The sequence below is a fragment of the Leucoraja erinacea genome, chromosome 11 (genome assembly GCF_028641065.1).
Source record: "Leucoraja erinacea ecotype New England chromosome 11, Leri_hhj_1, whole genome shotgun sequence".
Taxonomy (NCBI): domain Eukaryota; kingdom Metazoa; phylum Chordata; class Chondrichthyes; order Rajiformes; family Rajidae; genus Leucoraja; species Leucoraja erinaceus.
The window spans coordinates 51995046-52013125 of NC_073387.1; the positions used below are offsets into that span (position 1 = coordinate 51995046).

The following is an 18080-nucleotide window of genomic DNA, read 5'->3' on the forward strand; positions in this document are numbered from 1 at the left end:
GGAGAATGGGGTTAGGAGGGAGAGATAGATCAGTTGGATGATCAGCCATGATCATATTGAATGGCGGTGCAGGCTCGAAGGACCTAATGGCCTCCTCCTGCACCTATATTCTATGTTTCCATCAGCCATGATTGAATCGCAGAGTAGATTTGATGGGCCGATTGGTCTAATTCTGCTCCTATCACTTATGACCTTATGCCCCTGTCCCACTTAGGAAACCTGAACGGAAACCTCTGGAGACTTTGCGCCCCACCCAAGGTTTCCGTGCGGTTCCCGGAGGTTGCAGGAGGTTGCAGGTAGTGGAAGCAGGTAGGGAGACTGACAAAAACCTCCGGGAACCGCGCAGAAACCTTAGGTGGGGCGCAAAGTCTCCAGAGGTTTCCGTTCAGGTTTCCTAAGTGTGACGGGGGCATTAGATTTAATTTGGAGTCAATGAAACTTGATGCAAAGTGGATCTTGCAGTTCCGGGACCCACTGGAATTCGCAAGGACCTTCCCCAAACTTTGATCCCCACAAATATTGCTGTTAAAACGATAGTGATAACTGCTTTTGGGAACATTCCGAAAAGCAAGTTGCAGTTCCTCAATTTGTTTCTCAAACAGTAGACAGAGATTCAGTCTGCATTAAATAAAAACTGAAGTGGGGCCAAATGACCAAGCATCATTTTTTTTTCCTTCACTTATTTATTGCACAGAATTCTCCAAAAGTAACAAATGGTTAATACATAGTGCACACTGAAAGAAAGAATATTTACAGGATGTCCTGGACGTTTTGTGCAGTGTAGACAATAACTTCCATTTGAGACAGATAAATAAAAAAATACTGTAAAAGACAATTACAATTGACAAAATTAAATACAATGATATCCCGCTCTTAAACTCAGCATTCATGTCGCAATTGTTTAGAAATTACCTTGTAATAGTTATTTGAAAAATTACACAAAATCTCCCTTAAGACTTTAAAACCATATTGCATGAAAAGCTGTGTTTGTACAAACATTATGCCTTTGACTAGTAGAGGATGAGAAATCTATAGTATTCCTTCCAAACAATCCAAGTGTCCCTTACGAAAGTAAACTTTAATTTTGGTTCTCTAAATCGTACCTTGCAATATGTACATTGCTACCTCAAAAAAAAAACATCAGGGGTTTTAATTGTGAGCCTTGATCATAGGAAATATTGTAGAAAGGTTGACTGCAATTATATTAACAAAATCAATTCATTAGAACACAATGCAGGATAAATTCCAAGCAATATATCAAAGATATTTACTTCTGTACTTCAGTAACATTGCGATATTTCAAAAAGGCGTTCTTAATTTTTAACTTGCCCTCATCCTTTTTCTTAACTAGGATTTATATTTCATCGCTTTCCCCCGTGTTTTCTACATTCTGATCTTGACTAAGACAGCAAATGGTGTGTATTGACTGGCGTCTGCAGTTCTTGCTTTCCATAGTGGTGACTGGAAGGAGGGCTTACCCTAGTGCTGTTATAAGCACTAAAAGGCTCTTCTCTAAATGTCTTTCACTCTTCCAAGGTCAAAAACAGAAGTGAGATAAAGAAAGAGCACAGATAATGTGTTGCCTCACAGAGATGGAGTGGACTCCAGTGCAATAAAACTGGAAGTCCATTTCAAAAGTATGAATGAGCCAGTAACTAATTCTTTATTTTTAGAGTGTACGGATAATTTTAAGTTTGGTGTCTGCATACGACTGTACTTGTCATAATGGTGGTCGACTGGATTGCTAAATGATATCCTTCCCCACATCCCAACCCATCCTCTACCTCGTTGGCACTGAGGATCTGAAAAAGTCTCAGAGAAATCACTATATTATAAAAATGTTGACAAATACCATTAACAAAATTAATGTAGTTAGGATGATGCACAGAATTCACTGGAGGTGAAAATATGATTGTCTCCGCTGTGTTTTGTGTTCACATGACCCAGTGGGAACGCATTGAACCACCCACATCCAAAATCCCATGTTGAAGATGATGTCCCGATCTCAAAATTTTAAAGCTAACATATACACTTCTTAGATAGACACAAAGTACTGGAGTAACTCAGCGGGTCAGGCAGCATCTCTGGTGAAAAAGGGTGGGTGATGTTTCGTGTCGGGATCCTTCTTCAGAATGAAAGTAGAGATTCAGATTCAGATTCAGATTCAATTTTAATTGTCATTGTCAGTGTACAGTACAGAGACAACGAAATGCATTTAGCATCTCCCTTGAAGAGCGACATAGCAAACGGGGAGCAGAGGGGAGGGAACTGGAGGTAAGAAAAGGCCAGAACAAGGCAGTGCCGCAACAGATGAGGGTGGAGCCCACAATGGCCCATTGTTGGCTGGGCAAGAGGTAATAATGAAGGATGCAAACAGTAGATCCTTTCACTCACCAATAATTGTTCTGCAGAGATGCTGCCTGATCCGCTGAGTTACTCCAGCGCTTTGTGTCTATCTTTGGCATAAACCAGCATCTGCAGTTCTTTGTTTCTACATTTGCACTTCTTTTTCTTCCACTCCTAGTTTCTTCTCTGATGAGCTCTATCCACGAGCAGTCGGGGCCAGTGCCTGGGCATGCTACTGTGCTGCATCAATTAGCACCATTAACCGAACATCATGAATAATATTAGTAGACGCATTACAGATAAAATCCAGCTAAACTAGAAAGCGGGGAATTGAGTCTGATAAATCCATTGGAGCAGAATTAACCGAGGTAGTACAGCATTTAATTCCCCTCCCTATTAACAATCTTTTTTGTTTAAATGATTGGTTGTGGTCAAATCACCTGTCTGAAGGACTGTTACTGATAGAAATTATAAACCTGCGTCTGATCGTTCCAGTGTGATTTTACCCAACTTATTCAATGCATCAATGTTTATATATTTTTTTTAAGTGAAGCAATTGCAATTACAGATCACAATTCCTCTAGTTAAAGGCAATGGTTAGCATTGTTCAATTGTTGTCAGTTACATCAATATATACTTAAAACATTAAAACAGACTTTTTTTTTGGAAGTTTATTCTTAAGTGGGTTTTTGTAAAAGTAAACATACAAAACATTTCTTTCCAAATACTCTGTCCATGGAGTACAAAAAATAAAAATGCGCAAATACATGTGCAGGTTCAGTAAAAACAGGAGTTAGTCCGACTTCTCTGAAGTCAAAAGATTTCCATACATGCAACATCATAGTTCTCGATTAAATCAGAAGAAAAAGCTGAAAATTCTTGCTCTTGGTTGTTCAAGTACTGTTTCAACTCAAAGAATATTTTGCCATCCCTTTTTGGTCTCCCCCATCCGAAACTGTAGGCAGTTCTAACAGTGTTGAGAAAGCAACCATTTTGCTCTGTAGCAGAGTCCTTGTCCTTCCATCAGCGTGATTTTCTTCCATGACATTTTCATGCAGAGGGATTTGCCATTAAAGACAGTGATATGGGATTCCAAGCATGGAAAATGTAAATAATTTGGTGCTGTCTTCCATTCTGTGCCAGTCATTTATTTTTCCAATTGTTTAGAACAAAATTGGCAATTGAAAAACTCAAAGCAATATTTGTGCCACATATGGAGAGTGGGTGCTTGCCACAGCTGCCAACAAGGGCAAGTCACTTGATTCAATCCTATAATAGAAAACATGAGTACTTTAAAAATAAGAGTGCTGGAAAGCAAACTAGATGAGATATTTGCATATTTCTTCACCTCGCTCATCTTCGGTTGTTCAACTCCCATCCCCTAAGTCCCTAATTTCCCCTTTTTCCTCCCCCTTTTCCTACCCTCTCCCCATCTCTTCGGCTTTATATTTCACTCCTCTTCTCTCCTTATATGACACCCATTTGTCTCCCTTTTCACCTCTAGCCATTGGTACTTACTCCAACTATCTGCAACCCCCCCCCCCCCCCCCTGTATCCACCCATCACTTGCCAGTCTTTGCTCCTATACTCAACTCATCTTGTTATAAAGGCCTACATGCCATTAGTTGGATAAATGACATGGATAAATCAAGAGTCAAAGATTAAAACACCTTACCCCAACACCATGCCTAATTCCTTCACATGTACTCTCGTTTGGCCCTTAAGGTATTCCGACAACATCTTGCTTTTGAAATATAGTTCCTGTAACCTGTCTTCAAGGTGCATTATACACTACATAATAGAAAAAAAAATCAACATTAGAACAATATTTTGCACGGAAAAAAATCATGCAAAGTCATTTTTTCAATTAAAAACTAATTTGTGAAGATACTTGGCAGTGGTATTGGTAATAAGAATGAAAAGCTTGTATGTGCTATTCAAGCAAATTATACCATGCAAGTATATCAGGTAGTACAAAAGTGAAAATAACAAAAATAAATTGCAAAACCATAATGAGATAGGTTGGAAAGATGGGGAATTTATCCCTGGCATATGGCAAGTTTATTCAGGAGTGTGACAATGTGGTTCTTTTATCTGACAGTACGTGCTTTTGTTCAACAAAAGAGGGGAGATAAAAATGACCAGGATGCAAGTGGTCCTTGATTATGTTGGCTGCTTTGCTTGTGAGCATAATCCAAAGCAGTAATGATATAGGTAATAACTCTGCCTGCCCCATAACATTACAAACTGGGCTTTAATATGTTAGTAGATAGGCAAGTGAACTGAAGTTTAAACAAACAAATTTCATGTCATCATGGTATAAATACGAGTTCTAAAGTGAAAAGAATCTACCCCCATCATGCTAATTTTAGTTGAATTCAATAGATACACAGAGGTTAATTGTTGAAAAGCAGCAAGTCATTCAAAATCACATGAATTAAACATGTACGGAATACGCTGTCGGCAGTAAATTTGAGCGCATGATTCCAAAATTACAAGCGTGTAAATCATGCTTTGTTATTAAATGACAAAGGGCATTATTTCAATTACACTAAATTAAATACCTGTAAAACGCGAGGTACCTGGGTAAGAGATTATTTCCAATGCAGTTTTATTTACACTATAAATTACATTTTTTCCATCTACGTTGGTCTTGAGGTTTTTCTATTTTTCAGAATTATCAGTGTCATCATCCCATTTATTTTATAAATGAATACATTTGGAAAAAAATAATAGGCTCTTCCTGGTCCTGAATACTCACAAAGTTTGGAGACAGATTGAGTTTGTAGAGTTGCAGGGTGGAATGAAGCAAGTTTGATACTAAACTGGATACAAGTACTTCTTTCCCGAGCTTGTTGCTGTCTGTAACCCGTCTCTGGCTACTTGCAATCTGCACTGTCCACTTGTCCAAGTCTGCGATAATGCAAATGGCTTCTGCTATGGGTTCATCCAACACGGGATGCTGCGCAGGAAATATAACATTGCATGGTTAATGCCTCCTCTAGTTTGGAGAATTGAATAGCAAGCATCATGCATTTCTAAAATCAGCATCCTAGCAAACCTGCAGTGGCCAACCCCATCTCAACTACCTTCAGACATGGAGCACAATTATAATTGTGCAGTTTGCTTTATTATTCTGTAATTTGCTTTCCTTCCAAGTTGACAGTTTTGTGGTCTTTCGTAAATGATGTGCAGAGTCAAAGCTAAATGGCAGGAGAAATGGTGACAGAGCGCAGGAGGATGAGGGGTGATCTTATGGAGGTGCATAAGATCATGAAGGGAATAGACAGGGTGAATTAACAGAGTCTTTTACCCAGAATAGACAAATCAAGCACCAGAGGACAGGAGTTTAAGGTGAGAGGGGAAATATTTAATAGGAACCCGAGGGGCACCCTTTTACACAGTGGGTGGTGGGTATATGGAACGAGCTGCCAGAGGAGGTAGTTGAGGCACTTTTTCCAAATAGTTTTACTTGAAATAGATGTTGTGAAATGAGTTGAACAGAGCTATACTCATGATGGACAACGTACCTGAACTGCATGCGTTAGGTCCGCTGGCAAGCACTGCTTCAATTTCTCATCGCTGCCCGTACCGTGCAGAACAAAGTCTGACACGTAATGAGGACAATATCCACCAAAGAGAGACCTCCCAAAGTTTGCCATGCTGGGTTTGTTGCTATTTATTTCAATTGGATTTGATCTACATGGGAGAGAAAAGGTACAATTAAATTTAAAGTGAAATCTGTTTTCATGGTTATACTAGTTGCTGCAGCATCCCTGGAATGGGTGACGTCTTGGGATCCAGAGATGCTGCCTGTCCCGCTGAGTTCAGCATTTTGTGTCTACCTTCAATTTAGACCAGTATCTGCAGTTCTTTCCTACCAAAGAGTTTGTATGTGCATTAAGAGAAAATGGTACAAAAATAGTAAGGGAAGTTATCGGGCCCATTAAAGATCAAAATGGACATCTGTGACTGATGCCGCTGGAGATTAATATTTCTCCATTGTTTTAACCATGGTTCAAGAAAAACATGAGGACTCGGGGAAAGTCAATGGAGATGATTTGGGAATCATGATCTGGCATTACACTAAAGGAGTTGCTGGAAATCTTACAATGTACCTTCAAATCACGCAGGTCTGATCAGGTATATCCATGAGTGGAGATATCCTCTCCACATTCACTCTATCCGGGCCTGTAGAGAATGTGGAGAGGATGCTTCCACTAGTGGGAGAGTCTAGGACCAGAAGCCAGAGCCTCAGGATAAAAGGAAGCACCTTTGGAAAGGAGATGAGGAGGAATTTCTGTAGTCAGAGGGTGGTGAATCCAGAATTCATTGCCACAGAGATGGCTGTAGAGGCCAAGTCAATGGATATATTTTTAAGGTGGAGATTGATTAGTAAGGGTGTCAGGGGTTATGGGTGGAAGGCAGGAGAATGGGGTTGAGAGGGAAAGATAGATCAGACATGATCGAAAGGCAGAGTAGACTTGATGAGACGATTGGCCTAGGTTTGCTCCTATAACTTAGGAACTTAAGAGTTTTGAAGCCATTCAAGGTACAACACAGTCTGTGATAATACTTGAAGGTACACAAAAAAGCTGGAGAAACTCAGCGAGTGCAGCAGCATCTATGGAGCAAAGGAAAAATGCAACGTTTCGGGCCGAAACCCTTCTTCAGACTGATTGGGGTGGGGGGGGGGGGGGACAGGAAAGGAAGAAAGAAAAAAGGAGCTCAAAGGCTGGGGGATGGGAGGAGACAGCAGGAGAGCTGAGGAAGGGGAGGAGACAGCAAGGACTAACAAAATTGGGAGAATGTAATGTTCATGCCTCCAGGATCGCGGAATATGAGGTGCTGTTCCTCCAATTTCCGGTGTTGCTCGCTCTGGCCATGGAGGAGACCCAGGACAGAGAGGTCGGATATGGAGTGGGAGGGGCAGTTGAAGTGTTGAGCCACTGGGAGGTCAGCTTGGTTATTGCGGACCGAGCGGAGGTGTTCGGCGAAACGATCGCCCAACCTCCGCTTGGTCTCACCGATATAGATCCGCTGACATCTAGAGCAGCGGATGCAATAGATGAGGTTGGAGGACATGCAGGTAAACCTCTGTTGCATCTGGAACGACTGCTTGGGTCCTTGAATGGAATTGAGGGGGGAGGTAAAGGGACAAGTGTTGCATTTCTTGCGGTTGCAAGGGAAAGTGCCCGGGGAGAGGGTGGTACGGGAGGGAAGGGAAGAACTGTGATAATACTTGCTTTGTGTTTGAGACAACATTTGCAAGATCTTCATAATTGATGCAAGATAATACAGCAAGCCAAGTGTTTTAAAAATAATACGTCAGGTTCAGGGTTGAGGTGGTGGATATGGGGAAAACAATCTGAAATTCTTCTGTCTTCAATTAACCTTCTCCCTTGTACAGTTTTCCTGCTCAGCTCAGAATGTAATCAAGCAGGAAACAAATCTGTAAATCATTTGTAAAATTTAACCCTGTTACCACCCAAAAGTGTTTTAAATCATGAGAGGAATAGATCGGGTAAACGCACGGAGTCTCTTACCCAGAGTAGGGGAATCGAGAGGACATGGGTTTAAGGTGAGGGGGGGAAAGATTTAATAGGAACATGAGGGGTAACTTTTTTCACATAAAGAGTGGTGGATGGACAGCAGTGCTTCTTAGACTGGTGAATGGTTCACCAAAGGCGAATGAAAATTATTTTGGGGTGAATGAAACTAGAGGGGTGAATTACTTAATTTATTCAGATATTTATATATTTATTTCTATACTTAAAAATTAATGTGGTTAGTAAGCTCCTATTGGTTTTAATGGCAGCGGAGCTGAATATTTGATATGTTTTTTCGCTCTACCTATGGTTTTCTAATTTCAAAGTAGCAGGATATTTCCCAAATTTACTGTACTATAACCTTTTAGGGAAGACCAGACGAGCTGGTGGGATCAGAAATGTATAAATGGCAACACTGGAGGATCGCTGTAAGCAACTGTTGAACTGTAACTCTACTTTGTGTTTACTTCTTGTTGCCAGTTTACATGCTGCATGGTTTTTTGAGCTAGTTTTCCAAGAAAAAAAACTGCAGTAATCAAAGCCCGAAAGGGTAGGATGGGGTTGAAGCCCAGTGTTTAGACGTTGGAATGTTTTTTTTAATAATTTTAATAGAATGATTTTCCAACTCCAGTGGTAATTAAACTTTTTTTTTCACTCCTAGTTTTCTTTACATACTTTTAGGATGATCAAAAAGTTGAATTAAATAAATACTTAAGAAATGATTTAATTGATGTTTTTTGCTCATGTGACTAAATAATATATAAAATTATACTCAAGGGAGAATAAGACGAAAATTACCAAAAAACACAAGAAAATTTGGTCGAGGGTGAATGAAATTTTGTGATGAAGACTCCCAAGGGTGAATGACACTGAAATAGTTTAAGCAGCACTGGATGTGTGGAACGAGCTGCCACGTGAGGTAGTTGATGCAGGGATTATCACAACGTTTAAGAACCATTTAGACAGGTGCATTGATAGGATGGGTTTAGAGGGATATGGACCAAATGCAAGTTGATGGGACTAGTGTAGATAGGACATGTTGGTCAGTGTGGGAAAGTTAGGTCGAAGGGCCAGCTTCCACGCTGTATCACTCTAAATGCACAGCTATGGGTTGGTTGGCTTACTAGGAAATGTTTTACTAATATAAATGATCTACTGAAGGAGTTATGAGCAAAGAGACACCCAATAAACGGCCTTTCCCAAAATAATCCAAGTTCTATTTTGAACAGTGAAATAGAACATCTTGTGCTTGAAAATTATTGGAACAGGAGTACTGCAAAATGCTCATTAAAATACACCCTAGTACCATTCTAGGCATGCAATATATAATGTTTAGTGATATGTTAGTTAGTCGCTGGGAAGTTCAAAATACACGGGCCTGTAGCAAAGTGGAAATACAAAATTATAAACAAAAAATGTCCATGTCATAAATCGTGTAAAATATACAAAATGTTCAACCTGTGATTTGTAGAACCTCTAAGATAATAAATCTCAAGTAACAAGACTCTGCCCCCGTTCTAAAGTACTGTTTTACTTATTTATGATGGTTTCCCATGAGAATTGTTAACTGCACTCACTGCATTGAGATGAGATGATAGCAATTCTGTAGCCGCACATGAATATATCAAACTACGTCTCGCCCCAATTAAATAGCACTGACTATTGCAAAGAGCATGACACTCATTCTCAAGAGCCTGCCATCACAGTAGTGTTGCTGCCTCACAGCGCCAGAGACCCAAGTTCCATCCTGACTTCGGGTGCTGTCTGCGTGGAGTTTGCACGTTCTCCCTGTGACCTGGTCGGTTTCCATCAGGTGCTCTGGTTTCCTCCCACATCCCAAAGATGTGCGGGTTATAAGTTAATTGGCCTCTGTAAATTGTCCCTGGTGTGTAGGGAGTGGATAAGGAAGTGGGATAACAGATCCAGTGTGAAGGATGATCAAATCTCGGACTGGACTTTGTGGGCGTTTCCATGTTGTATCTCCAAGCTAAACTAAAAGTGCACTTAGTTTAGATATACAGCATGGAAACAGGCCCTTCAAGTCCACGCCGACCATCCACCACCCATACACTAGTTCTATGTCCTACACACTCTGCGCAATTTAAGGCCAATTAACCTGCAAACCTGCACGTCTTTGTAATGTGGGAGCACCCGGAGAAAATTCACACGTTCACAGGGAGAACGTGCAAACTCTGCACAGACAGCACCCGAGGGCAGGATTGAATACAAGTCTCTGGCGCTGTGAGGCAGCAACTCTACCGCCGCACCACTGTGCCACTCTTGCCCAATGCCAACTAGTTTTGCTGAAACTGCAGCCGGTGAACTTTGCCTCTCAGTAATAATGAAATCCCTTGCATCTGTGCGCCATTCAATCATCAGTCAATGATTACCCATTATAAAGTTTTATCTCCACATTTATAGCTACTCTTGACCCAGCAATAAAATTAACAGCCGTTACTGTGGAGAAATATTATTCAGAATCAGATTCATAAACTGATGTAAAATGTCTCAGCACTTTTAATTAATCTCTGCACATTTCTAGAGCTGCCAAGTGTCGAGAACTGCCTCACAGTTTATAAGCGGAGAACCATGCATGTTGCATTGAACGTAGAACAGTAGAACACAGCACCAGGCCCTTTGGCCCACAATATCTGTGGTCCAAATTAAACTGAATCACCTTTGCTTACAATGCTTCATATTCCCTCCCCCCCCCCCCCCCCCCCCCCCCACTGCATATCCATCTGTCTATCCAACGATTGCTGACCCCTCCTCTCATCAGCTAGAGGTCCAGGCCTCCCATTTTCCTCATCTTCCTCATTAGAGAGCTTCAAACTATCTTTAATATGAATGTATCTTGCACTAAATGTTACACCCTTCATCCTGGGTCTGTACACTGTGCACTGCTTGTTTGTTATCATGTATAGTCTTTTTGCTGACTGGACAGCACGCAACAAAAAGCATTTAGCCCCTGTCCCACTGTATGAGGTAATTCACGAGTTCTCCTGAGTTTCCCCCTATTCCAACTCGGAGAATGTCCGTAGGGGGTCCGTAGGAGTTCGTGGATGTCTCGTAGCGGCTCGTACGAGTAAAAAGTAACAATTTTCCTCATCACGAGTACTTTTTTTTTTTACTCGTGGACATTTTTTACAGGGATGAAAAAACGTCACGAGTTTACCTGTTGTCCCGAGTACCTACCGTTAGCATTACGAGCCGCTACAAGACATCCACGGACTCCTACGGACCCGCTACGGACAATCTCCAAGTTCGAACCAGGGGAATACTCGGGAGAACTCGTGAATCACCTCGTACGGTGGGACGGGGGCTTTTCACTGTACCTCTGTGCACGTGAAAATAAACTCGTAAACACCACTCTCATATCTGCCTCCACCACTTCCAGGCAACCACCTATGCCTCATGTTCTAAACCTCCATTAGGTCTCTCCTCAGCCTTTGACTCATCAGAGAAAACAATCCATGTCTACCCAACCTCTCCTTATAGCTAACACCCTCCAATCCAGGTAGCATTCTGGTAAACCTCCTCTGCACCCCCTCCAAAGCCTTCACCTCCTTCCAGTAATGGGGCGACCAGAACTGCACACCATAAAGGGCAAGGCTGCCTGCCCCTCTTTACCCATTCGACCAATGTTGCACGATGAACTGCATGCAGCAGCTTAAAAGGGAAGGCAGGAATATTATGATGCTGACTCCGACTTCATTGGACACAGACACTCAGCAGCGTGTGTTTAGAGGATTTCTGACCAATTTCCCACTAGAGGACATGATCAGCGACCCACACCATCCTGGCCACGCTCTCATTTCACTCCTGTCATCAGGAAGAAGGTATTGGAGTCTGAAAATTGTCCAGTTTCAAGAGCAGCTTCTTCCCTGCAACCATCAGGCTATTAATCACCACAACCTTTAAATAAGCTCCGAACTACGTAGACTTTGGGGCATTATCTTTTGTCTTTGCACTATTTGCGTGTGTGTGTGTCTCTGTCTATATATTATTCATGATTTTTTTAATTTTATAGTTTTGTTGTTGTTTATATATTATGTTTACGGAGTACTATGTTTGCAAATCTGTTGCGCTGGTGCAAGTAAGAATGTTATTGTTCGGTTTCAGACCATATAACAATAAAACAGTCTTGACCAGACCAGCCATCTCCATCACAACCTGCCCTTCCGACCACAAGCTCAAAAGCTTAGTTCTTCTTAACTCCCCTCAACACATCGTATCCGATTGTTCGGATCTGCGCTGCACACAACACACAGAACAGGCGCATCGAAATTTACTGCCAGGTTATCTGGGTCAGTGCAACAAAATGTTTGGCCTTACTCAGGAAACGGTATCTCTATCTGCTCCAACCAGTCATCCTGCTCTGTGCTGTAGTTACTGTGCTTGGGTAATTCATTGCCCGCGTCCTCATTCTCACTGTCCCCCAAGGCACTGTCCGAGCTTTCATTCCTGGGAATGTCCCACTCGACCACGGGCGGGCCCTGTTTCTGTGGACGATCCCTTGCACAGTAGTTATGTAAAGAGGTCTTGCCTCTCGTGTTCTGCTCAGCAGAACTCAGTGGATGGGACTCCAAGTCCATCACATACATTTTACAAGTGCAAATACAAGTTCTCCCATTCGTGCCACATTGCTGCTCCGTGTCCTGAATACCAAGTCCCTGTACTGCAATATTTTGCTGCTCAACTTCCTGCAGTTCTTCCTTGGGGAGATCATCAATGGTCTTTGCTTCTATTAAATTATCTTCGTTGAAATATTCGTCAAATAGACTCATGCTTCCTTCGTGCGAAGGATCCCATTCATAACTGTGTGTGTTGGACAACGTGTCCTTGGTTTTGCTTTGGCCCAGAGTTCTCTTCACCGACTCTTCCTGGACTCTTTGTTTAAGTTCCTCAAGGCCTTTCTGCAGTGCCTGGTGGGTCTCGTTTCTCTTGGCTTCCGTGTCAGAGTCGGGCGAGAGAGATTCGCCAATCTGAAAAGTTACTTTTTGGATGGAACTGGGACAACTCTGGAGAAGGTTTTCACTGCAGGGAATGGAAGGAGGCGAAGGCTTATCAGGAGGCTGTTTCTCAACGGCAGGTTCTACCACGAGGCTTTGGTCTACAGCAGCGGATCGGACGCACAGCAACATTTCAGTCTTGGTTTCCTGCAGCGAGTGCGCGCTTTCCTTGTGTTGCTGAACAGCGTCGGCTCTGCAGAGGGCTGGCAGAGTTTCAACGCAGCTACTCGGACCACCACTGGTTTCCCACAAGTTTCTGTGGGAGCTTACCGATGAATCACTTGAACCTCCCGCCTCTTCCTGCCCAGTACCATCAAGCCTCTCTTTTCCGGGGTGAAGGGGGCACTTCTTGCACTGATGAGTTCCCAGAGTATTGTTCTGCGACAGGGCGTCCCGGTTCTGCAAAATGGTCGGGAAAAGGGAACTTTTGTTCCGGTGCAGTGTGACCACCACGTAGTCGGACTCTTCCACCTCCCCTTTCTCCAGCGACGTGGTCATTACCGACTCGCTCACGTCGCCATCGCCTTCGCCCTCCACCACCAGCTGGGTTTCCTGCAGCTCCGAGCACCGGATGAAGTAGGTGAGGAAGTGAAGCAGCCGCTGAACCAATTCTTGCCGCTTGCCGATCACCACGGTCCGCGCTAGCCTTACGGGCGAACCGATCGCCCCGTGCAGATCAACTGTGGCAAACATAAATGGATCAACGTTAGGACAGAACATTTTAAAATGGGGAGAGGGGAGGTGGAGAATTGAAGATGTCTTGATTAGAATAAACAAACGATTAGAATAAACAATGCTTTGAATGAGTTATTTTCCCATGTTTAGCAAAAGATCCCGATCAAAGTTACCAATTCTACCAAAACTACCACAAAGCACTCTGTTCAAGTCAGTATGTTAATGAATAAATGTTTGACGGTGCATATTGAATTAATTTAAATCATAAATATTACAAAAACCCAAAATATGATATGTAGATACCGAGAAAACAGTTTGACCTGAGGTATAATAAAATATCTTTTCATAGTGGTTTTTTAATTAAATGGAAAGTTTTATTCATAGTACATTTTAGCAATTAGAGCTATAGAACTTTAAATATTATACACTAGTTCCTATCTTGGTTCTCAATCACACAGCTAATGGTTTACTTTCCACATCTAAATTAAGTGCACAATTTACCTTGATCAATATTCAAGATTCAAGATTCAATTTAATTGTCAATATTTAGAAATACGAGAAATAAAAGCACTAGGAATAGCCTTCCAGCCTGCTCTACCATGCAGTAAGGTCAATGGTGATCTTTTATCTCAGCACAACTTTCCCACAATAAAATCTATCCCTTAATATCTAAAAAACCATTGAATTGTCTCAAATATATGCAGCAAATGAGCCTTCATAGCCGCATTCAACACACTAAATGAAGGCATTTTCTCTCAGTGCAGTCTTGATTGGCTGATCCCCGATTCTGAGACTACGAATGCTGTTTAGTTTAGAGATACAGCATAGCATCAGGCCCTTAGGCCATCGAGTCAACACTGACCATCGATCACCATTTCACATTAGTTTTATGTTAACCTGCCCAAACTCGCTTGGGGCAATTTACATAGGCCAATTAACCAACAAATCCGCACGTCTTTAGGATGTGGGAGGAAACTGGAGCACCCGGAGGAAATCCATGCGGTCCCAGGAAGAACATGCAAACTCCACACAGACAGCACCGGGGTCTCTGGCGCTGTGAGGCGGCAGCAGCTCTACCAGCTGCACTGTTGTGGTACCCACAGGTTGTAGACACCACAGGGGGAGGAAACATCAGCTCTATAACTATCCCGCAGGACCCTTATAAATCGGGTTGCAGAAACAGTATCCCCTCTCGAGGTGAGGAAACATAGAAACATAGAAATTAGGTGCAGGAGTAGGCCATTCGGCCCTTCGAGCCTGCACCGCCATTCAATATGATCATGGCTGATCAAACCAGTCGCCCAAACGTAGACAACCTGGGTGGACCCAGAAAAGGAGAACTAATTAAACTGCAAGCTCAACAAATCATGAGGCCCACTGTATATTTGACCACTCGATTAGATTTTCCATTCTGGTAGAAGTATAAAAAATTATGATGCATTGATGGGGTAGAGTCAGATTTTTTCCCCAGGATGGAAATGTCAAGGATTGGACGGCATGACTGCAAGGTGAGAGGGCAATGTTTAAAGGGGATGTGCTGAGCAAGGTTTTTTTTTTTAAACAGCAGGTGGTGAATGCCTGGGACCCACTGGCAGGGTTGTGGTTGAGGTAGAAACGATAGCGGCATTTAAGAGGCTTTTAGATTGGAATGTAGACGTGCAGGACATGGAGGGATGCGTTTCACCTGCAGGTCGATAAGAGTTGGTGTTGGTATCATATTTGCACAGACACTGTGGACCAACTCTCACCAACTTCTACAGATGCGCCATGGACAGCATTTTATCGGGCTGCATCACAGCTTGGTTTGGGAGCAGATCCATCCAAGAGCGCAAAGAACTGCAGAGAATTGTTGGCGCAGCCCAGACGTCCACACAAACCAACCTCCCTTCATTGACTCAATCTATACCTCACACTGCCTCGGTAAGGCCAGCAGCATAATCAAGGATGAGTCGCAGCCTGGCCGCTCCCTCTTCTCCCCTCTCCCATCAGACACAAGGAACAGATGTGTGAAAACACACACCTCCAGATTCAGGGAAAGTTTCTTCATGCTGTTATCAGGCAACTGATCATCCTACCACAACTAGAGAGCAGTCCTGAGCTACAATCTACCTCATTAGAGACCCTCGGACTATCTTTGATCAGACTTTACTAGCTTTTATCATGCACCAAATGTTATTCCCTTAGCGTGTATCCGTTCACTGTGAATGGCTCGATTGTAATCTTGTATTTACTTTCCGCTGACCAGTTAACACACAACAAAAGTTTTTCAGTGTACCTCAGTCCATGTGACAATAAAATACACTAAAGAGTCTGTTCCTGTGCTATACTGTTCTATTAAAGTACTTAACTGTTCATTTGGATGAGTTGCTTGCACAGATGAAAATGAGTACAGCATCAAACACGCCAATTGTTACTGATTGTCCAACTAGCAAATGCACCTTTTCGAATAGAACATACCTAATTGGGCCCAGAGAGGATTATAGGGGTTGGATTTTGAAAGCATATCAACACTTCGAGAGGAATGTTTTTCCAGGAAAATCTTAATAGGTGGTTGACCATTTGGCATAACCGTGGGGACCCAGGCGAGATGATTGGTGAGCACAGCGGTGATCAGGGCCGGTAGAAATCTGATTCAAAGACAAAATGAAGATTTAAATCAGTCGGATAAATCACAGACACCAACATATACACAACTTGTGCATTTAATAAGAAGCACATCGTATATCTTTATACAACAAAGAATATAAACACCTGACAAATACATCACGGCATCATCTCGACGAGAGACTATGATAGAAGAGGTGTTAATTGCATTCCCTTAATTTTACTCCAGACCATATGAGAGTCAAGAAGCCCCACAAAAACAGACAGATTGTGGAAGAACTTTTTTTTTTGCTTGGTCTCCTGAAATTCAGAATCAGTAATCCAAAATAAACCTCTGCAATCATAAAGAAAGCTCCATGTTGTCGATGCAAAACCAGTAAAAGCCAAGTCAGTCAGTGAGTCACTAGCAAAGAAACAGCAGGGCTGGAAGCATCTGGAGAGGGAAATAGACAGAGAACATTTCTGGTCAGGATCCTTCTTCAAAGAGCCAAGTTAGTAAGTGGCTTGGATCTGGGTCAGTGTACAACACACAAAACAACCAAGGGGAGATGATGGATAGTTGGTTTAGTTTAGTTTAGAGATACAGCACAGAAACAGGCCTTTTGGGTCGCCCAGTCCATGCCGACCAGCAATCCTTGCACACTAGTACTATCCAACACACAATTTTGTACCAAAGCCAATTTACCTACAAACCCGTACGTCTTTGGTGTGTGGGAGAAAACCGGAGCACCCGGAGAAAACTAACGCAAGTCACGGAGGGGAATTTACAAACTCTGGAGTTTACAGATAGCACCTGTAGTCAGGATCACACCCGGGTCTCTGGCGCTGTAAGGCAGCAACTCTACTGCTGGGCCACCATGCCAGCATACTGTTAAAAAAAAATCTCAATCTTTTTTTCCCCCAGATGAAAAAGAGGAAGTTGACCATCCACATCCCTCCACAGATGCTGCCAGACCCACCCAGTTACTCCAGCAGACCTCCTGTACTTGCTTGAAGTGATGGACTTCTTCGTCTTTAAGGTGCAATTCCCTGCCCAACCACTGGATGGAGCAGGGGAGCCATTGGACTGAGGCAGAGTCCAGTTTTGCCACCACACATTTCCATCACTGAGCACACACACAAAATGCTGGAGTAACTCAGCGGGACACTTCGTTGTAAGTGATGATTGCAGTAGAGCCCCTGCCCGGTCATTCTATTACACATTACTATGAAGCACAAATTAATTAAAAACACGATTGCTTTTTTAAAACCACGGAGCTTTGATGAATCAAACAATTCAAAAGTTGTTACAAAAAAAAGTGGCCACATATAATGACATGTTATATTCTTTAAGTTATACGATACGATAGAACTTTATTTATCCCAGGAGGGAAATTGATCTGCCGACAGTCATAAAACACAAGATACATGAAACATGAAATTAAAGCGATGAGTGGAAAGGATTAGGGATGTACAAGGATCGGAGGGGGTGGGGGGTGGGGGTCAGTCAACACCGTTATATTCCGCTTCTCTCCCCTCACTGATGCAGCCCACAATTGCAGAGTCATCCGAAAACGTCTGCAGGTGGCAGGAGACCGAGTTATATCTGAAGTCCGAGGTGTTGATGGTGAACAGGAAGGGAGAGAGTGTCCGAGACACAGTTCTGTAGCCTGACAGACTGTGGTCGTCCAGTCACTTAGTTTGTGATCCAGGATACCAATGGAGCATCCGCCGGCATCTTCGTCAGTTTACTCACGAGCTGTGCAGGCCGGATGGTGTTAAAAGCACTGGAGAAGTTATAGCTACAGGTTATAGCTACAGCTAAAGAGCAAATGTCCATCTACCTTGCAATAGGTGGAGGGAAAAAGTTAGCTTCTCTTTTACCAGCTTCTTTGCGGAGATGTTGAATGTTCAA

General features: G+C 42.7%; 1 protein-coding gene across 2 annotated transcripts in view; it reads right to left on the reverse strand.

The window, feature by feature from the left end:
* Positions 1 to 2258: 2258 nt before the first annotated feature.
* The window catches only part of fnip1 (folliculin interacting protein 1), a 90033-nt gene continuing 74211 nt past the window's right edge, over positions 2259 to 18080 (reverse strand). For both annotated transcript variants that reach the window (XM_055643269.1, XM_055643270.1), the window contains 6 exons: positions 16040 to 16209; positions 12231 to 13587; positions 5877 to 6045; positions 5108 to 5308; positions 4022 to 4137; positions 2259 to 3615 (listed from right to left, as the gene is read on the reverse strand). In XM_055643269.1, coding sequence (XP_055499244.1) covers positions 3537 to 3615; positions 4022 to 4137; positions 5108 to 5308; positions 5877 to 6045; positions 12231 to 13587; positions 16040 to 16209 — 2092 coding nt within the window. In that variant the 3' untranslated portion in view covers positions 2259 to 3536. The remainder of the gene's footprint in view (positions 3616 to 4021; positions 4138 to 5107; positions 5309 to 5876; positions 6046 to 12230; positions 13588 to 16039; positions 16210 to 18080) is intronic.